This window comes from Macaca nemestrina, chromosome 2 (genome assembly GCF_043159975.1).
Source record: "Macaca nemestrina isolate mMacNem1 chromosome 2, mMacNem.hap1, whole genome shotgun sequence".
NCBI lineage: Eukaryota > Metazoa > Chordata > Mammalia > Primates > Cercopithecidae > Macaca > Macaca nemestrina.
This window is the reverse complement of record NC_092126.1, coordinates 98,491,100-98,513,540: the sequence shown is the minus strand read 5'-3', so window position 1 is coordinate 98,513,540 and position 22,441 is coordinate 98,491,100. Positions and strand designations below refer to the sequence as shown.

General features: G+C 39.8%; 1 protein-coding gene and 1 non-coding gene across 9 annotated transcripts in view; both read right to left on the bottom strand.

Annotated features, from left to right (window-relative positions):
- LOC105480146 (mitogen-activated protein kinase kinase kinase 13) overlaps window positions 1-22,441 on the bottom strand; it is a 196,876-nt gene that overhangs the window by 39,854 nt on the left and 134,581 nt on the right. For 7 of the 8 annotated variants that reach the window (XM_071091400.1, XM_071091398.1, XM_071091397.1 and 4 more), the window contains 3 exons: window positions 18,238-18,797; window positions 9,938-10,121; window positions 3,700-3,891 (listed from right to left, as the gene is read on the bottom strand). In XM_071091400.1, the coding sequence (XP_070947501.1) occupies window positions 3,700-3,891; window positions 9,938-10,121; window positions 18,238-18,712 (851 nt within the window). In that variant the 5' untranslated portion in view covers window positions 18,713-18,797. Of the gene's footprint in view, window positions 1-3,699; window positions 3,892-9,937; window positions 10,122-18,237; window positions 18,798-22,441 lie in introns of those variants that run through there. The other variant, XM_071091404.1, reaches the window with a different exon arrangement.
- On the bottom strand, window positions 5,015-5,115 carry LOC112426473 (small nucleolar RNA U13). Its single transcript, XR_003017802.2, has one exon. It is a non-coding gene; the product is annotated as a small nucleolar RNA U13 (small nucleolar RNA).

Here is a 22,441-nt window from a genome sequence, read left to right as displayed (position 1 = left end):
CGCCCAACTAATTTTTGTATTTTTAGTAGAGATGGGGTTTCTTTATGTTGGTCAGGCTGGTCTCAAACTCCTGACCTCAGGTGATCCTCCCATCTCCGTCTCCCAAAGTGTTGGGATTACAGGTGTGAGCCACTGCACCCGGCCTTATTTAACTCTTCTAAGCCAGTTTTCTCATATGTAGGATGGAGACTCTTCATTCTTATCCACAATTTGAAAATACAAAAAGTTCTCAGTCAGCTTATATTTTTTTCACACGTATAAGGCAAACTCACTTTCTTCATCCCATTTTGTGTGAACAACAGGTTTTGCTGCAGATTTGTTAATGTGGTTGATTTTAGGGTACTGCTCCAGACCTCGCTGGGTGTCTAAGGTAGTGCACTATCTTTCTGAAAATATCTTGCTTCAAGAGTTTTGGATAAGGGGTGATAGACCTCTAATAACAATCTCATTGAATTTTCATTTGAATTAAATGAGGTAAGGTATGTTAGGCACCATTATCAATAAATATTGGTTTCCATCCTTGCTGGCTTTAGCCAGCCCACTAAAAAGAATACTTCTTTTTAAACACTGTTTAAATGATAGCCAACTAATATCATGCATGAGACCATGATATTTGGGATTCATTACATTAAAAGGCTAATATGTATGCTGGGATTTCACTAGTGCTGATAAGGAAAAGCAGAAGTAAATCCAAGCTTAAGTAAATTCCATACCAGTAGTGTTTTACTTGTCATAGTAGTTATCTGAAAATGTGACCTGAGGCCAAGTGCTCGTGCCAGCCTTGAAGATGAATACAATCTGGTACCAAATTGACAGCTTCACACCCTAGATCGATTTCACTTGAAACAACCTGTTCAGAACATTAGAAAGTTAATGACTTAGGGTTTCAGAGGCTTTAATGATTTAGGGACCTATGTTTAATGATGAAAGGCTTACAGGCGTGGTGGCGGGCGCCTGTAGTCTCAGATACTCGGGAGGCTGAGGCAGGAGAATGGCGTGAACCCAGTAGGCGGAGCTGGCAGTGAATGGAGTTCGCACCACTGCACTCCAGCCTGGGCCACAGAGCAAGACTCTGTCTAAAAAAAAAAAAAAAAAAAAAAAAAAAAGTCTTCATCCTCAAATAGTATCAGAATTGAGGAGGCTGTAAAGCAGAAAACATCTGACTCTATCCCCTTGCTTCTCCATTTAAAGCAGGGATTCCTTCACATTTACCAGGTTCACAACTCCAACCCCAATGGCTATTTACCAAATAGCTCAGAGCTTACAATTGCTTTTGAATACCATCCTCCACGCCCTGGTTTTGCACCTAATATGTAAAATTTATATATATAACTTAGGAGTTTTGATTTAACAGTGTTAGTCTTAGTGAAAATGCATAAGGATTAAAATATTATGGGATGAGAGAATTGGAGAACTGATATCATACACCATGAAAGTGAGAGTAGGCAGTTAGCCACTAAAAGAGGGAACCTTTTCTGGGAACGTCCTCTCTGCCTCCGTTGGTGTCACAAGAGAGGATGAACTTGGGAGAAGACTAGAGAAATATAACATTAGAACTTTTCTGAAATCTTCTCTGAGACAAAGATGGGGTCACAGAGCCTGCAGACTTAATGTAGGTAATGAGATCTCTTGTTATAGCAAGTCAGATTGATCCCTGTCTTCCCAAAGTCAGCTTGAAACCCAAAGAAGCCAAAGCTGCTGGAGTTGGGAGTGTTATTGTTAATAGAGGGAAAGGCTTACTGGGATAACCCATTCACTACTCTATTCTACGGCTTCCTGACTCCTTCCCTCTAAGATTAATTCACAAGGAGAACAAGGTGATTAAAAAGGAGAACCATTCAAAGAGGCCTTCAGGTAGTTAATGTCCTTACCTGTATGCACTAAATGGCAAAAGCAACAGGGTAAGAATGTGAACAGAAGAAATGAGCACTACACAATCATGTTTACTTGCAAGTAAAGCAAGGGGGAGGTTGTTCAGTCAACTAAGCACTGTAATTGCTGAGGACGATGGTGATAAATAAGAACTGTTTTGAAGTTTATAATGAAGGATTGATTTATACTGTCCATGGAGGAAAGGCAGGATTCACTGTGAATCCCTTACCGTCACATAATGAGGTAGGATGCAGCAGCCTTTGGTTCAGAAATTCTAGGTTCAAGTCCTAGCCCCATGACTTTGGGCTAAGCTCTAGTTTCCCTTACATAAAATAAGAATAACAATACTTGTTACAAATCCCACACAGTTTTTGCCAGGATCAAAGGTGTGATAATAGATCTCCCCCAAGATATTATAAACCATGAAAGCACTATGCAAATATATATATATGTGTGTGTATATACAATAAATGAATATATATATTTTATTTTGATTATTTTTTGAGACAGGGTTGTGCTCTGTTGTCCAGGCTAGAGTGCAGTGGTGTGATCATGGCTTACTGTAGCCTTGACCTTCCGGGCTTAAGCGATTTTCCCACCTCAGCCTCCTGAGTAGCTTGGACACCATGCCTGGCTAAATTTTTAATTTTTTGTAGAGATGGAGTTTCACTATATTGCCTAGGCTGCAAATATATTTTGAAGAGATTAATCCTCTGCTCATCTACCCAAAATGTGATTATAAATAATAAAAATAATGTTGAAAAACAGGAGTTATACTGAAATAAATCATTTTATCAATTTCCTTCTTCATGCAATTTGGGGAACTAACTACACACTCCTCTTAAAGTGATTAGTAGCCAAGAAATCCTTTTGAAAACAGAGATTACTAGAAACAGCCCTGCTTCTCTTACATAGCCAGTGTTTATTTTTCCTATGGCCATTGTGAACTTTGTAACTGTTTATTTCCTCCTTTGCTTAGACACTAGAAGCTCAAAGCCAAATGTGTAGTCCACGTCTATAGAATCTCATGGCATGTAATTTGTGAACAATTTTTAGTTCTAATGTTTTTACTTTTCCTTTGCCTCTGTTTCATTATTATTATTATTATTATTATTATTATTATTATTATTTTTGAGACGGAGTCTTGCTCTGTCGCTCAGGCTGGAGTCCAGTGGTGCGATCTCAGCTCACTACAACCTCCTCCTCCTAGGTTCAAGCAATTCTGCTGCCTCAACCTCTCAAGTAGCTGGGGCTACAGGCACCTGCTACCATGCCTGGCTAATTTTTTATATTTTTAGTAGAGACAGGGTTTCACCGTGTTGGTCAGGCTGGTCTCGAACTCCTGACCTCAAGTGATCCACCCGCCTTGGCCTCCCAAAGTGCTAGGATTACAGGCGTGAGCCACTCCACCCAGCTAGCCTGTTTCTTATTTATCCATTTTATCCTGTTGTATACATTTCTGAAACTCAGTTTAAAAAGTGTTTTGAACACGTGGAAAACAACAAACCAAGGCTTCAAATGGGAAGATCTGGCATTAACTATCTGAGATGATAGAAGGTGAATACTTCAGATAATAATGAATTTTGTTTCACAGTTGTATGATTTAAAAGCAACAAGAGGGAAAAGTGGTTTCAGGTACCTGGAGATATCTGCCATACAGGTAAGCAGGTAGGTCAACAATAACCCAAGAGATGCACAAACGGAATTACCCACTGTCCTGATTGAAACTGAACTAAAAGTATGATGTCTGAAAATGTCAACTGAGGTTGATAAATATTCTGTATTTCAAAAGAACAAAATAGCTGAAACATTAGCTCCAGAACTCACTTAGGTGATTTCAGATCACGATGAATAATTTTATGGAGGTGCAAATAATTCATTCCACTTGCAATTCCTGTGGACCAGTCTACTAGCAATCGAGGCGTGATCTTCCTGCCAGCTCGCAAGACCTCGTAGAGTTGTCCATGGGCACAGTATTCCATGATAATACAGTAACATGGAGCCTGAGTACAAACACCCCTTCCAAGAAAACACAAACATGTACATCAATACATACATACATGCATGCATATGTATATTTAAAGAAGAGTTAATCAAAACCAATTCTATGCCCAAATTATTTTTAAAATGTGTATAGATAATAGTTTCTGATTCTTAAATTAGCATTGAACCTTCTCTAGTCTACAGGTTTCTCTATGATGTCCATAGACAATTTTCGTTTGTTTTGTTCACTCTGGATATCTATATGCTGTGCTGTGTCTGGTGCCTTTTCTGTGGGACCCTTCCATTCCGGGACAAAGAGCACACTTTTCTGAGGTTTGTGCAGGCTGGATACTGCATTGTTTTAGATCATTAAGAATCATTTGGGAGGCCAAGGCAGGTGGATCACAAGGTCAGGAGTTCAAGACCAGCCTGGCCAACATGGTGAAACCCCATCTCTACTAAATATATAAAAAGATTAGCCGGGCATGGTGGCGCACGCCTGTAGTCCCAGCTACTCGGAGACTGAGGCAGAGAACTGCTTGAATCCGGGAGGCGGAGGATGCAGTGAGCCAAGATCGCGCCATTGCACTCCAGCCTGGGAAACGGAGTGAGACTCCATCTCAAAAATAAAAAATAGTAACAATTTGGCCAGGTGCGGTGGCTCATGTTTGTAATCCCAGCACTTTGGGAGGCTGAGGCAGGTGGATCACCAAGGTCAGGAGTTCGAGACCAGCCTGGCCAACATGGTGAAACCATGTCTCTACTAAAAATACAAAAATTAGCCGGCATAGTGGTGCACGCCTGTAATCCCAGCTACTTGGGAGGCTGAGGCAGGAGAATCACTTGAGCCTGGGAGAAGGAGGTTCCAGTGAGCAAAGATTGTGCCACTGCACTCCATCCTGGGTGACAGAGTGAGACTCTGTCTCAGAAAAAAAAAAAAAAAGAAAAAAAGGAATAATTTAAAATTTCTTACTTTTACAGTTTTAGAGGGTTTTATGAGTGTACAGAGAGATAATTCAGACAAAATACTTCTATTTTTAATATTATTTGCTGAATTTTAAATTACTCAAATTAAAAATAACTAACTAGACTGAGGACCCAAAGATGACTCAATTTTCCATCTTACATAATCTTTGAAAAACATTTCTCTTTTTTTTTATGTCAGACAGGTAATGTGCTAACGTTGTAACAAGGTTGGAAGGAGGCACATCTCACCCGCGAGTGTGAACACCCAATCATGCTTACAAATCACAAAAGAGTATGAAAAACAATATACAACCTTTTTTTTTTTTTTTTTCCCAGACAGAGTCTCGCTGTGTCATCCAGGCTGGGGTGCAGTGGTGCAATCTCCACCTCCCAGGCTCAAGTGATTCTCCTGCCTCCTCAAGTAGCTGGGATTACAGGTGTGCACCACCACGCCAGGCTAATTTTTTTTTATTTTTTATTTTTTTGAGACGGAGTCTCGCTGTATCACCCAGGCTGGAGTGCAGTGGCACAATCTTAGCCCCCCACAACCTCCACCTCCCGGGTTCAAGCAATTCTCCTGTCTCAGCCTCCCGAGTAGCTGGGATTACAGGCGCTTGCCACCACGCCTACTAATTTTTGTATTTTTAGTAGAGACAGGGTTTCACCATATTGGTCAGGCTGGTCTTGAACTCCTGACATCAGGTGATCTGCCCGCCTCAGCCTCCCAAAGTGCTGGGATTACAGGCTTGAGTCACCGCTCCTGGCCACTAATTTTTTTATTTTTAGTAGAGACGGGGTTTCGTCATTGTTGCCCAGACTGCTCTCAAACTCCTGTACTCGAGTGATCCATGCGTCTTGGCCTCCCAAAGTGCTGGGATTATAGGCGTGAGCTACTGCGTCCAGCCTATACAACATATTATATATCCCTGTAGCCTATATTTGCATCAATTCCGACATCATCCATGAAAACCTTTCCCAATTATTCCCCTCCAAAAAGATCTTTCTCTTCTCTAAATTCCTATGATATACAACAGCCACTAGTTCTTTATATGCAGTTTTTCTCTCCGCATATAGATTATAGACTCCTTGAAGGGAACGGTCTTCAAGTTCTATTCTCTCTACCTTAAGGCCTAGCGGTTCACAGCAAGTCTTTAACAAATGTTTGTTAACTTCACCTCAACCTTCTTAACTAAAAAAGCCTTCAAATGACACGTACAGAGGCCTTGAGGAGGAGAAAGGAAACTAACATGAAAGAACCTCTTCTATTTTTCACGGACATTTCCATGTTTATTTGTCTTACTTAATCTGCCCCAAACTACTGTAAGATAGTTTTCCATTTTTACAAGTAAGGCTCAGAGTGAGAAAATAACTTGTCCTAATCACAACTAGATCATACAACTATTAAGTGACAGAGCTGGGATTCAAACTCAGTCTGCCTAATTTGAACGTCCAGGCCCTCTACACTCTGTACAAGACTGCCTCCCTTTTAGCTTTTTAACTTCTGTTTAGACAAGCACATTGGGAATTCCTATGTTAACACCATTATCTCATAAAAGAAGGAATGATCGTAGTAACTCTACTTCACAGTTTTGTTCTCAGGATGAGAAGAAAAATTACTATATGTAATCTATGTCTTATCGCTTATGGGTATACACGCCTTCCTTTGAAACTTTCTAGAGAAGTTAGCAGAGTATCTGCAAGACATCAGTTAAAGTCTTCAGCCAGCTACTGACCCATGCCTATCTCTTCAGCTGCTCTAAGTGATGAAAGAATTTAGAGGTCATGGCGTACGGCACTGATCATATGAAGATGATGATGATCTTATAACAATAGCAGGTTATGAAGAAGTATAATTAATCTTCATTTTCCCCTGCTCTGATGTGCCTGTCAAATGCCACAAAGCTATTTCTATTACTCTCCTATTATTTTCTAGGCTACAAAGAATTCTTATCTTGATTTTTAATAATTTTTTTCAAGTTCCGGTTATATGTCTCTTAGGAAAGCTTGGTGAACCCAAGTGTCTGGCAGCTACAAACAAATGATTAATTATCATTACAGAGAACTAATAAATATGGCAGGTATAATGTAATATGCTTAAGTATACCAACATAAACATTTTTGAAGGTACTCAGCCTCCTATTCAACTATGTCTTAACTTGTTCCACATAGAAACAGTCTAACAGTGATGTTACGCACCTTTTATTTCTCTTGACTGACGAACGAGGAGCAATCATTTCATCAGCCCTGTACTATGACAAGGTTTCTTAGTAGCTATAAATAACAGCTCTATAATCACTTCTAATTGCTACCTTTTCTTCCCCTTGGCACTGAATTCCATTAGGAACAGTCAGGTTGAGTTTTCTTAAAAGATTAACAAAAAAATTGGATGCAAAAAGAATACAGCGTTCTTATCTTGTACTTCCCCTTCTGTATGTGGTTTTTATTAACTTCAAAAGAAGCTGTAAGCACAGAAAAAAGTATCCAGAGAGATGTACTAAAATCTAATCATGCCCTCGTATATCTTCCAGACGGTCCTGAATGGGATTCATTGGCCAGGCAACACATGGCACAGATGGCTGCAAACATAACACTGCACAATGCCCAAGAGCATGGTGTAATGGGCCAGGAACACAGTCTCACTATTGTTCTCCATGTAGAGGTAAATACTATTCAAGTATCTTCAGCCTAAAGAGTTGGGCACTAGCAGGGCAATGCTGAAAACTGCATATGCAGGTAGGAGAGTCAGAAGGGTGAGGTGGGAAAAAGACAGGAAGAAAGAGAAAGAAGCAAAAGAAAGGAAGTAAAAATAAAGCTTCTCACAACACCATCCTATTAGGACACATTTCTACTTTCAGTGACCCCGGGTACCCTGCTGGAAAACCCTCTTACCTGCAACACACAGCCTAATTCACTTCAAGAGGGCAAAAGGCCATACTCACCTACAGAACATTCTGTGTCTCAAAGCCAGTGTCCTAGTGATCTAAGTTTAAAAGCTTTTGACCCTTCCTTCCATTTAGGAGGATGTAGCATACTGGAAGTGATGATCGTCTCAGTGAAGTAAAATGAAGGAAAGAAAGAAGAGGGTCTCTGTTTGTCTGTCTGCTTAAAATAATCTCCCCATTGTGTTTTGAAATGTATCCTCTTTGGAAAGATGATAATTTGTCTCTGCAGCATTTCATTTTAGTCACACGTCCTCCTGGCCCTACTAGGTCAACCAAGGACAGAATTAACTGCAGCAACCGCAGCTCTCTTCCCTGCCCTCTGCATGAATGACCCTTCCACAAGGAAACGAATCCAGTACTTCTTTCTGTCTCTTGGTGTCCTGGTTGATTGCTTCTCTTTCTTCACACGTCTTTCCCTTTCCTTAAGGGTTCTTGTTTGGTAATCAAAACTCAACCTCAGTACTCATTTAAACCCATTCTACAAAACCTGTACCCAAAATTTACCTTCCTTACTTCGTGGATGTGATCCCAATTAAGACTTATCACATGACATTTTTAGCTTTATAATCAGAGTTTTATCAAGGAAGGATCCCTTCTGAGGCTGGGAGAAGTTTCTCCTAGCTTAGGAGGGGGATTTGTAAATTATTCCACTTTTAGCTGTAGCCTCATTGGTCATACTATTTTCCAGGAATGCAAAATACATATCAAATATATCACAAAGCTCTAGTTTCTAACTTTCATCCTACCTAAAAATACTTGTCCTGTTCTCCACCTTCTTTCCTCTAAAGCCACTTACCACTTATTTGTTTAAGCCTAGGGCAACATTAAAAGGCTAGCGAGGGAGAGAACTCAAGGGAAAGGCAGAAGAGATCATATCTATTTAGAGCTCAGCACTTCCACCCTTTAAACTTTGACTCTCCTCCTTCTGTTAGGGATCCCAGTCAATATTATGAAAAAAATCATCTAGACTAGAAAGATATGTTCACAGACTCTTGAAAACAATCACTTTGTGAAATGAATATAACATATGACTTACTATCAATAACTTGACAATCATTAGGTTAAGAAAGCTGAATGTTTGACATTACTTGGAAGGGGATCTAGGAAAACCAGAGGCTATACTCTAAAGGTACCTGCTATTACAGGTTAATGTTTAAGAAGGGATGCTAACAGAACCTAATACAAAATATGTATCTACTACACAAGGATTGACTGTTCTTTGATCACTTCAGATGTTACCTTTGTCTGTCTTTCTTTCTTTTCTTTCTCTCTCTCTCTTTCTTTCTTTCTCTCTTTCTTTCTTTCTTCCTTTCTTTCCTTCCTTCCTTCCCTCCTTCCTTCCTTCCTTCCTTCCTTCCTTCCTTCCTTCCTTCCTTCCTTCCTTCCTTCCCTTCCTTCCTTCCTTCCTTGCCTCCCTCTTTCTTTCTTTTCTCTTTTCTTTTCTTTTCCCTCTCTCTCTGTCTCTCTTTTTCTCTCTCCTCTCTCTCTCTCTCTCTTTCCTTCCTTCTTTCTTTATTTCTTTCTTACAGGGTCTCACTCTGTCACCTATGCTGGAGGGCAGTAGCATGAACATGGCTCAACACAGCCTCAGTCTCCCAGGTTCAAGCAATCCCCCTGCCTCAGCCTCTTAAGTAGCTAGGACTACAGGCCTGTGCTACCACATTCAGCTAATTTAAAAAAATTTTTTTAAAAGACAGGGTCCCACTATGTTGTCCAGGCTGGTCTCAGACTCCTGGGTTCAAGTGATCTGCCTGCCTTGGCCTCCCAAAGTGCTGGGATTACAGACATGAGCCACTGCACCCAGTCAACTTTGTTTTCTTAAGTGAATTTTAGGCTGTTCAGGTGATATTGAAGTAACCTCTGTCATCCCCTTGATAAATGAGGTTGATGCAGCAGATCTGACTGCTTGGCAGGAACCCACACTTTCCCTTCCTGTCCCATGTGCATGCCCCTTCCATGTAGCACATACTTCAGCAAAATGAACCACTGGATTATAAGATGCCTGAGGACACAACTCCAATATAATAGTTCCTTGATACCCTCCCAAAGCACCTAGCACAGTGCTAAGTCTAGAGAATGCTTTTGAAATATCTCTCAAAGCAGAAACTTGTGTGTCTATATTGGGGGAAAGAAAATAGGTCTACTTCTTTAAAAAAAAAAAAGCCTTGACCTACTTGAATGCGATGATGTTAGGGTGCTTCAACTTCCTCAAATGCTTGATATCCGTCTCATTCTGTTCTCTCACTTTCTTGATGGCCACCTCTTCCGCTCGGAACTTGCCCAAGAAGACAGCTCCTTGGGCTCCACTACCCAGCCACTGCAGCTCTGAGATCTCCTCAAATGGCACTTCCCAAGTATCTAGGCATACAAGCAAGAAATAAGCTTGAAGAGATCTCAGAAGGGACCACTCTACAAGGCCATTCTGAAGGTACCAACTTCATCATCACCCAGGATGAGCCTTACCCTCTGTCTCCCACCAAAAGATAGAACCTTCCTGTGTACCTTGGAACTATAGATCAAATATTCATACACATTAGTTTGTATCAATTTTTAACCACTGAAATAAAGCAGAGCAGAAGCCTCCGATATGCCTTCCTCCAAAGAAAACATAACCTACCACTCTTGCAGTCCTACCCCCTCACCTTAAGCTTGCATGTCAGTCAATTTACCCATCTGCCTCTATGCAACTATCCCTACCCCATCACCCATTACAGGTGTTATTTTACTCCTCTTTGAATTTCTAGTGCAGATGCTCAGTGAATCTTTGCTAATAATTTTTTTTTTTTTTTTTTTTTATGTGATGGAGTCTTGCTCTGTCACCCAGGCTGGAGTGCAATGGCGTGATCTCAGCTCACTGCAACCTTCTGCCTCTGGGATTCAAGTGATTCTCCTGCCTCAGCCTCCCAAGTAGCTGTGATTACAGGCACCCACCACCATGCCTGGCTAATTTTTGTATTTTTTAGTAGAGACGGGGTTTCATCATGTTGGTCAGGCTGGTCTCGAACTCCTGACCTCAGGTGATCCACCCGCCTTGGCCTCCCAAAGTGTTGGGATTACAGGTGTGAGCCACCGTGCCGGGCCGCTAATGAATTTTTAATGATACTCTCCTAAGAACTTCATTATGCATACTACTTACATTAATATTTACCTTTGATTGAGTACTTACTATATACCATACACTAGCATAGTACTTGACATATATCATATGTTCAATCCTTACAACCCTACAAGTATGGCCTTATTATAGTTATTTAAAGATGAAAAAAACTAAGGCATAGGGTGGTGAAGTAAATTCTCCTAAAATCATATAGCTGATAAGTGGTAGAACTGGGCCTAGAATCCCAGGATTGGCCAATTTTAGGAAGAGTGCTTTCTCTCCTATATGACATTGCCTCTCATAAGTAATTGAGAGGGCCATTAGTCATTACATGATATGCTTATTCATAAAGCTGTAGTATTTTCAAGTTTCTCTTTTCCTTAGAGTTTGAATATTTTTTTGCACCAGAAATTTAAGAAGGGTCATTTCTAAGTGGTGGCATTATAAGTGCTTCATATTATATTTCTTTATTGTTTTCTGTCTTAAAAATTATTTTTTACCATAAGCCTATATCACTTTTATAATGAATAAAATGGTATTTTAAATAAAGCACTTCAAAAATTCAATCAATATGTGCTTTAATCTCATGAAACTTTTCAAAAAAAGAATGTAATTCATTGAGCCTTCTCCTTTCCCCCTTCTTTCCAGGGTATTATCACAGGTAAGAAACAAATATCAAAGAGCTAAGAACCCCACGGAGTGAGAAAAATGATGACAGTGTGAAAGGTCATGAGAGATTCTCCTCAGATCACTCAAAGGCTGCTGTTTGCAGAACATGGAACAAAGTAGTGTTGAGTTAGCTTCAAAGATACTCTGGTCTTGAAAGCAAATCAACTCACCGTCTACTGCATTGGTGAAACAAGAGCGGAAAGAGCTTATCTGCCTCTAGAAGTCATGAGCTATACTTCCCTCTTCTCTAATTTTCTCTACCTTAAGAGGAAAGAAACTCTGTAGATCTTAATAAAATGTTTTCTCATTACAATTGCTAAAACTTAACCTTCAAAATATAACTATGTAGAGCAAGAAATATATAAAATGAGGGTGGTTTATGCCATGGGCCTTCATCCCATTCTCCTGATCTGAGCAGTATTAAAATTTTCCGCTGTACTGAAATTGAATAAATGCTAGATAAAAGCAAATCTCTCTCAAATACAAATAGCTGACAAATTTAAAGTCACCCAAGGAACACATGATACCAAGTGAGATTTGGGAGGAAACAGCAAGTGATAGCCTTGGCTATTTTAACTATCTTCAGGGTTTCTAGGACAAGTATTAATAAGTGGCTCATGCAATCTCACTTTCACCTCTATGGGCTCATCCATGCAGCACACATGGTACACAGATATTGATGGCATATTGTAAGAGAATTTTCCTCATTGGGGTCCAGTGACAAATTAACAGTGTCATTGGCCGGGCATGGTGGCTCACACCTGTAATCTCAGCACTTTGGGAGGCCGAGGTGGGTGGATCATGAGGTCAGGAGTTCGAGACCAGCCTGGCCAATATGGTGAAACCCCGTCTCTACTAAAAATACAAAAAAAATTAGCCGGGCACGGTGGTGCACGCCTGTAATCCCAGCTACTCGGGAGGCTGAGGCAGGAGAATTGCTTGAACGTGGGAGGCAGAGGTTGCAGTGAGCTGAGATTGCGCCACTGCACTCCAGCCTGGGCGACAGAGCAAGACTCCATTTCAGAACAACAACAACAAACAAACAAACAAACAAAAACAAAAACAAAAAACCCCCAGTGTCATTTTGACCATTTTAGGGGACTGAATAAAGTATTATTACTGGACTCTGGGGCAAGAACATAACTGAGCAGTACGTCTTTGAACAGCTTTACGCAAGCCCAAATTACCCTAATTTTTAATAAAATAACTACTAAAATTAGACTAATGTTTGGGTGTCTCTTTTACCCTATTCAATCTTTAGTTACTGGCATGCACCACCATGCCCGGCTAATGCATACATTCCAAATTCTATCCAAAAGGATTTTGATAGTTTTTGCTCACAGTAGCAATGTATGAACATATTGGCAGTAAGCATTATCAATTATTTTTTGGTTCTATTTTAATTAGGTATAAAATAGTGTTTTATAACTTTGCACTAGTTTAATTGCCCATGATCACATTTGTTTAATACTCACAATCTGCTTTGTATGAATTGTCAAAACCCCGTTGTTCATTTATCTGTTAGCCTTCCATAGTTTGCATCAACTTGAAGAAACTCCTTCTATATTTCTTTGATACAAATGAGAATATTTTATAAGCCTTTTTCTTTTAATTTTATTATTTTTGAACAAAGTATTCTAGATCGTTGTCTATTATTTCCTTTGTAATTTCTTCCACTGCCTAGTCTATCTTCTAAAAGTTATCTATCGTTCATTTTTAAAAATTTAATCTTTACATTCATCTGAAACTTATTTTGGTGTATGGTATGAGGACTGATATAAATTATTTTTTTCCACATTGCTATTTAATGATTCCCAAATAATTTGTTAAAAAATGCTTTCTTTTCATATTGCTTTAGGATACTTACACTGTAACTCACTATATTTTTTAGAAATAATGCCTATTAGTATTTTTATAAGATGATAAACAGATTAATTACTAAAATATAAATACATTTGGCATTCAAATACAAAGTATTCCGGGTATTGCAACAAAAAATAAAATTCTCCTCTACCAACCTCTACCTCATGCTTGTGCTATTCAACTATGTTCAGCCAAGTCTCGATTATCCATAGAAAAATAAAGTGGATAGCACTGGTAATAAAAGAACACAGATTGTAAAATAAAGCAAGTAATGCTTCAACCATGTTTCTATCCATCTTTTTACTGAAACTAATTATCAGAAGTAAAATCGATTGATATGAATTTAGCACTCTTTGCCCAGTCTCAAAGTCCCTGTCAATAACGAGCAGAGAGCTCAGAAATGGGAAAATGGCAGGAAAAAGGAAACTGGTGATAAGGATGCACAAAATTAAGGGCCTAGATAATTGATGAGCAAGATAACTAATCTCATAATAATGAAGAACTGACAATACTCTCTCTAGGGTTAGTCCCAAACTTTTCGTTGCTTTTATGTCTGTCCCACTGATACTCTTCCCCAGTGTTTATCTTCTCTTTTATCTTCCCAGTGACAACGATGTTAATTCCAATATCCATCAGGATCCTTAGCACTGGGAAAAAGCCACATGCCCACCCACTTTAAGGCAACAGTTCTCCTTTGTTTATTCAGACATGGCCATGACAGTACTTGCTTTGAGACTGGAAACTATTTGGCAACAGAAGATTTAAATTGCGTGCTACCTTACTTGGGTTCACTATCAATATACTCAAAGGGAGATGAGGACATCATTAAAATTTTTTAAAAATCCAGTGACATTTCCTCATAAGTACCAAATGTAGGGACATGCCTGTGACATGTGTTATCCTTTGGTTGGCTGCAATGCAGGGCTAAAGATTAGCTCCCTGATCCCAGACCTGACAAGGAAATTTGCTAGTTTCTGGCTAGCGAAACTCTTTCATGGTGCACAGCAACACCAGCCCTCAGTAGGATATCCTGCAATCTGCTGAAGGGCTAGGCATCTGCTGTGTCCATATCAGAATCTTAAGCTGACCAGGCCTGTTTCTTATTTATTTCTGAAATAAACCTTTTTGAAAGTCACATAATCAATTGGAACACAAATTAAATACCAGTACGCAGAATAATAACAAAAAATTTTAAAACCTCCTTTTGACAAACATACGGGATGGGTGTATTGCCCCTCATTCTGAGTCTGAACCTCAATGATGTACTTGGATCCTGAGATCTTCAAATTATCATCAAAAGTAAGTCTGAGACTGGACAAGCGGAGACCCTAAAAACCAAATGTAGTCGATCACCTATGCAGCTATCAGTAGGTTTTGCGTCCGACCAAAGAAAAGGGAACTTTAAAAAAATAGCAAATTAGGGCCAGGTGCGGTGGCTCATGCCTGTAATCCCAGCATTTTGGGAGGTCAAGGCAGGCGGGTCACCTGAGGTCAGGAGTTCAAGACCAGACTGGCCAACATGGTGAAACCCTGTCGCTACTAAAAATGGGTGCGTGCCTATAATCCCAGCTACTCGGGAGGCTGAGGCAGGAGAATCGCTTGAACCCAGAAGGCAGAGGTTGCAATGAGCTGAGATCATGCCATTGCACTCCAGCCTGGGTGACAGAGCAAGACTCCATCTCAAAAAAAAAAAAAAAAATTAGAAATTGTTACCTCTGGATTGTGGAAAGACAGGTGATTTTTATTTTCTTCTTTATTTTATTTTCCTGCTTATATTTATGTCCAATTTAAAACATAATAATGCTGTTAGCAAGAAGCAACTAATTTCCTTTAAAACCTTAAAATCATGCGGGCCAGGGGGTGGAGGGAAAATGAAAGCAGAATATGTAGCGTACTGGAGTATGTATGAAAGAGAGAGAGAAATACACATACACAAAACCAGGGACTGATGAAGAATTTCTGCATGGAACAAGAACAGATCATATGGTTGACAAATCCTGAAAAGGACCTGGAAGTTACAGACATACCAGTAAATCCCAATATACTTATGGAAAACAGGTATAGAGGGTGGAGTTGGTATTTGGTTTAAGAGAATGTATTGCACAAATGGGAAATAAAATGCATGAGAAAAGTGGTTACTGGTAACTGAAGGCCACTGGCTGTTGTGGAAAAACCATCAAGAGTCTTGACTAAAAGAGATGAACAGACTTTTAGGGGAGGGTCCCAGAGTCTAAAATTCAGTTATAAAATAAATAGAATCTCATTTGTGGTCCATGTTTTCCCTTTCCAGAATTTCTTGATGAGAGAACTCATAAAAATTTAATCATTTACATAAGGCCACAAAGATATGTATCAAAAGTCTTAAAACACCACATCTTTTGAACTCAAGTATTCCTCTCCTAGGAATTTATCCCAAGGACTAATCAAAGATATATGCAAAAGTAAAGTAGTAGACAAATGGTCACTGCAGTATGGCTTATAATAACTAAACATGCAAACAAATTAATGTTGAGCAATAGGGGATTGCTTAAAAATATTGGCACATTCACATCATTTAATATTATGTAGCCATTAAAAATGATGCTGAAGAATTATACTTAAGACATGGAAAATGTTCACAATATGAAGTGAGAAAACATTACAAAACAGTATGTGATATGGTTTGGCTCTGTGTCCCCACTCAAATCTCATCTCGAATTGTAATTTCCACGTGTCAGGGGAGGGGCCTGGTGGGAGGTGACTGGATCATGGGGCGGATTTCCCCCTTGCTGCTCTCGTGATAGTGAGTGAGTTCTCACGAGATCTGGTTGTCTGAAAATGTGTGGCACTTCCCCCTTCTCTCTCTCCTGCTCTGCCATGGTAAGACTTTCTTGCTTCCCCTTCACCTTCTGCCATGATCGTAAGTTTCCTGAGGTTTCCTAGCCATGCTTCCTGTTAAGCCTGCAGAACTGTGGGTCCATTAAACCTCTTTTCTTCATAAATTACCCAGTCTCAGGTAGTTCTTTATAGCAGTCTGAACACGGATTAATATAGTATGACTCCATTTTTTAAAAGTATACACACACATACACAAATAGACTAACATAATATATAAAATGGAAACATTAATGGTTATTCTCAGGAGATGGAGGATCATAGATTATTTTAAAATTTTTTGGAACTTACCTGTATTTTCCAAACTCCATACATATTACTTTTGTTATCAGAAAAAAAAAGTTACTTTGGAGAATATTAATGAGGTTATATAAGATCATGTCCTTTGCAAGAACATGGATGGAGCCAGAGGCCATTGTCCTTAGCAAATGAATGCAGGAACAGAAAACCAAATATCACATGCTCTCACTTACAAGCAGGAGCGAAATGATGAGAAAACATAGACACAAAGAGGGGAATGACAGACACTGGGGCCTACCTGAGGGTGGAGGGTCGGGGAGAAAGTGGATCAGATAAAATAACTATTGGGTACTGAGTGATGAAATAATCCGTACAGTAAATCCCCATGACACGAGTTTACCTGTATAATGAACCTGCGTATGTACCCCTGAACCTAACACAAAACTTTTAAAAAATGAGGTTATAAAGAACACCAGGGCTTCAAAAGTACAATATTAATATTTGAATCAGAATATATGAATATGCTGTTACACAATGATGGGAGTTAAAAACTTAATTTTTTTCTTTTTTTTTTTTTTTTTTTGAGGCAGAGTCTCACTCTATCACCCAGGCTGGAATGCAGAGGCACGATCTCGGCTCACTGCAACCTCTGTTGGGTTTAAGCAATTCTTGTGCCTCAGCCTCCCAAGTAACTTGGACTACAGGTGCATGCCACCATGCCCGGCTAATTTTTGTATTTTTAATAGAGACAGGGTTTCACCATGTTGGCCAGGCTGGTCTTGAACTCCTGACCTCAAGTGATCTGCCCCCCTCAGATTCCCAAAGTGCTGTGATTACAAGTGTGAGCCACCACGCCCAACAAAACTTCCTTTTTTTTGGGCGATTGTGGGATCTAGAAATAATAGTGCTTCTCAAGATTGGTTAGATATTTTGTCATTTCCTCAAAATGTAAGCTTTCTATGCCTTTATTGTAAGAAAATAACTCCTTTTTACTATAATCTAAGTTTTACTATAATCTAAGTCCTACAGTCTTCAGGGGCATTACCATGTGGCTTCTTCTGGTTTTAAATCAGTCCAGCAGCCATCAGATTTTTTTGATTGTATAAGTTATCAGTAAACTTTTTAAAATTTATTTTTATTTATCAATTAATTAATTAATTAATTATTTTAGAAAAACAGTCTCACTCTGTCACCCAGGCTGAAGTGCAGTGGCACAATCATAGCTCACTGTAGCCTCAAACTCCTAGGCTCAAGTGATCCTCCTGCCTCAGCCTCCCAAAGTGCTGAGATTACAGGGTGACCCACTGCACCTGGCAAAAAATTTTAAATACGTAGCCACTGCATGATTTCTTTATATATTATATATCTGCACAACTATATTAAAATATGAAATATATCTGAAAATTTATGAAAATAGAAATTTTAAATGATGAGATAAACAAGAGCTCTAGTATTTTCTTCTTATAATCCCATGGATTGTTTTATATGTACTGTACTTTGTACACCACTAGACTGGATGACCACAAAAAGATGGGCTACAACCAAAAAAGACCCACCAAATGTGAATCTCTTCCCTTCAGCTGGTCTACTGGAAACTGAAATGAGGTATTCATCTGCCACTAGTTCTTTAATTTGCCCAAAGCTCACAGGTTATCCAGCTAATGGTGGTGACGGTGGTGGTGATGGTGTGTTTACACAAGAAATATCTTCCAAGTCCATACTCTAGCTTACCTTGCTGCTGCAATTTGTAATCAGTGGAATATGCCTTCCCAATGATATTCCATACAGGCCTTAAGCATCCAAATAGTCCTTCAAGAAACCCACCACTGCCACTGCCTGACCTGCTGAACTGAATCTTGATGTCTTCAGTTCCGCTCGTGCTCTCTCCGTCCATCGTGTTGCTGTTCCCCTGAGACACGGCCATCTCTGATTCATCGTGTTCCCTTAGCTGAAGAACGCTGTTCTCAAACTGGTCCCTGGAATCCTCACTTACGCTTGTCAAAACTGTTGTGGTGATGGGGCTGTTTACACTCTCGATTAGCTCTGTTCGTACCATCCCCTTTTCCTGCTGGTCCTCAAGGAGCTTGGGAGAAGGGTGGTTCCCCCTAGCTGCGAGCTCATCTTGTAGTCCATTGAAGGTTTTGCTTTCACTGAAGGGTAAGTGTGGAGAAGAGGAGCAGCTCAGGTGCTCCTGAAAGTTGGCCATTGTGCCATGAGTATGACCAAGGTCCTGAGATGACACTCAGAGGATTGTTGGGACAGAGTTCTGACTTAAGAGAGGGCTCCAAAACCTGAGAAAAACAGGAGGGAGATATGAGATCATCCTTTCTTTAGTATGCACACCACGACACTTCTGTTTGCATTAAGAACACTGAAACATGGGGACTGGTTAACCTGTGGGTTCGTCCATGTGATGGAGATGAGTGCAGCAATGAAAATTTATGCTGTGAGAGAGTATTTATGAACATGACAAAATATCCACGACACATTAATATAAAAAACAGGTTAGAACAATATATACAACATGAACTTAAAAATTTATTTAAAAGGATATACATACAAGAAAAAAGACTTGAAGGAAAAAATCCAAGGAATTAACAATAGTTAATTTTAGTTGGTTAGATCTGGGAGAGGTTTATATTGTTGTGATTATCAAGGCATTCTAAGCATTCTGTATTAATATCTATTATTATTTATTTATTATTATTTTTTTTTTTGAGACGGAGTTTCACTCTTATTGCCCAGGCTGGAGTGCAATGGCGTGATTTCGGCTCACTGCAACCTCCGCCTCCCAGGTTGAAGTGATTCTCCTGCCTCAGCCTCCCAAGTAACTGGGATTACAGGCGTGCATCATCACACCCTGCTACTTTTTGTATTTTTAGTAGAGACAGGGTTTCTCCATGTTGGTCAGGTGGGTCTCAAACTCCTGACCTCAGGTGATCCACCCACCTTTGCCTCACAAAGTGCTGGGATTACAGGCATGGGCCACTGTGCCCAGCCCAAAGTATGTTCTTATCAGAAATGTACTTTCTTTTTAAATCCCTTTGTAATAGTCATTCCTTCCTTCACTCTGTACCAAGCATCTAGAATGTGCTAGAGGTCAGGGTATGAAGATGACCTAATTTTTCAGATGGGGTAAAAGAAAGACCAACAAAGGTTGACAGAACAGTGCTTATAATGAATTAAGTAAGTGCTCTGAGAGCACAGAAGAGGGAGGAATAGTTTCAGGGAACGGTGCTGAAAGGTGGTAACTTTTGATCCATTTGAAGGAAGTGTAGGCATTCATTAAGCAAGTCAGAAAGGTGTGAGTGAAAGAAGAGGGGGAGGGTATTACAAGTGTGGGGGAAACCATGAAGGAGGCCATAGAAGCTTGAAAGACTATGGAACAGATGAGAAACCCAAAGTGGCTGGAATGTAGGCTATATAAAAGTGCATGCAGAAAGACTGGACAGATAGGTAGGGGCTAGATTATAAGGAGCTTTGCATGCCAGGCTGAGTTTGAGATTTTATACTGAAGGTGATGGGGAGCCATAGTATCTTATATTGGGGATTATGGATAAAAATAGACCCTCTCAATTTTATTATTTTCTTATCTTCATAACTGAGACCTAAATTTTAAGCCTTTTATTCATTACCATACCCCATGAATAGCTTGTATTAGTGAACCAATGAAAATATCCTATCCTCGGTTGGTGTGGTGGCTCACGCCTGTAATTCCAACACTTTGGGAGGCTGAGGTGGGTAGATCATGAGGTCAGGAGTTTGAGACCAGCGTGGCCAGCATGGTGAAACGCCATCTCTACCAAAATACAAAAAATTAGCCGGGCATGGTGGTGCATGCCTGTAGTCCCAACTACTCAGGAGGCTGAGGCAGGAGAATTGCTGGAACCCAGCAAGTGGCCAAGATTGCGCTACTACACTCCAGCCTGGGTGACACAGCAAGACTCTGGAAGGAGGAGGAGTGGTAGGTGGAGGAGGAGGCAGAGGAGGAGATGGACAAGGAGGAGGAGGAGGAGAAGGAGAAGAAGAAGAAGAGGAAGAAGAAGAAGAAGAAGAAGAAGAAGAAGAAGAAGAAGAAGAAGAAGAAGAAGAAGAAGAAGGAGGAGGAGGAGGAGGAGGAGGAGGAGGAGGAGGAGGAGGAGGAAGAGAGAAGAAGAGGAATGAAGAGGAGGAGAGGAAGAAGAGGAAGAACAAGAGGAAGAAGAAGGAGGAGAAAATATCCTATCCTCTGAATTCTTATTCATTCACTGAGCTCCTATTACGTGGCATGCAATGTGTTAGGCATTAGTAAATGGAACATAGGTTCCTACCCTTTGGGAACTTACAATCTAGAAGGAAAGACCAATAGATGACAGCCACATGGTTAGATATGGGACAAAGATATGTATAAGGTGCAATGGGAGCTCAGAAAAATAAATATAAAATGTGTCTAGAGACGTTATAAGAAGTTTTGTTTGAATTGAGTCTTGAGGGGTGAATTAATGGTCACTAGGAAAGAAAGACTAGGCATTCCAGGTAGTATTGGGAAACAGCAGGAGATAACTCTTAGAAAAAGTAGGCAAAGGCTAGATTATGGTAGGCCTGTATGACAAGCTAAATCTTTGGGGTTTTATCCTCATGACAACAGAGAGCCATTAAGGAATTTTAAGCAAGGGAGTAATTTGGTCAGATAAATTAAAATCACATCTATAGAAGTAGAGGTTGGATTCAAAGGGAAAGATTGAAGGTCCAGTTAGAAGGTATAGTTCAAAAAGAAATGATCTGGACCTGAACAAGTCAGTTAGCAATGGCAGTGAAGAGGACAGGAAAGATTTAAGAGGTAGAATTGGTAAGATCTAGTAATTGACTAGACATGGAGGTGGGTAAAGGAAAGGGGGAGAGGAAGACTTTTCAAATCACTTATTTGGAATAATGAACAGACAGACAATGTCAATAACCGAGATATGAAATGCCAGAAAGAAAGGTTTGGAAAGAAGATGATCAGCTCAACTACGGACATACAGAATTTAAGGCCTACTATGCATCACGCACTAAGCTAGGGAGCTAGGCTTTTATTGATGCTATCTGATTTTAAAAAGACACTTTGTAGAGAGAGATTGGAAGAAAGATAAAGATGGGGCTCATTTATCAGAGGGGCAGAAGTTTCCAAATCATAAAGCTAAATTTAAAGTGTATTTATTGAATATATACTCAGTCTGCACAACATGGCAAAAAATACAAAAAATACAAACATTACAAAAAATACAAAAATTACAAAAAGTAGCCAGCCATGGTGGCGTGCGCCTGTAGTATCAGCTACTTGGGTGGAAGGCTGAGGTGGGAGAATCGCTTGAGCCCAGGAAATCTAGGCTGCAGTGAGCTGTGTTTGTGCCACTGTATTCCAGGCTGGGCAACAGAGCGAGACCCTGCCTCAAAAAAGAAAAAAGAATATATACTGATAATTGTGCCACGCACTAGGCTAGATTCTGTGGATACAGAACATCTGTTACCATTAGTGTTTTAATAATGAATAAGACAAAGTGCTTTACAATTTACAGAAGCCTGTTTACATAATCAGCAGTACTGGTAAATCAGCTCTTTCCAAAACAACAGCAACCTGGTTTGTAGTGTTTGCTCATTTTCCTAGTGTAAATATTCCCACCAGAGCAGATTTCAAGCTAATAAAAGTTTAACAACTTGCTTGCAAAGTTTCTAAATATTTGACAATTGGCTCTTACAAGTTGGTGTATAAGCCAGCTCCAGCACCATAATCCTCGTAATAATGTCATTTCTATTTCACAGGAGAAGAAATTTCTCTAAGGTAATATATTCAATAAGTAATAGAAAAGGAATTAAAATCTAGCTCAAAGTTCAGATTCCCCAAATCCTTTGCCTTTTTTACAACACGATGGAACCTCTTATAACTCCTCACTTTCATAGAGTGCTTTCCAGGTTA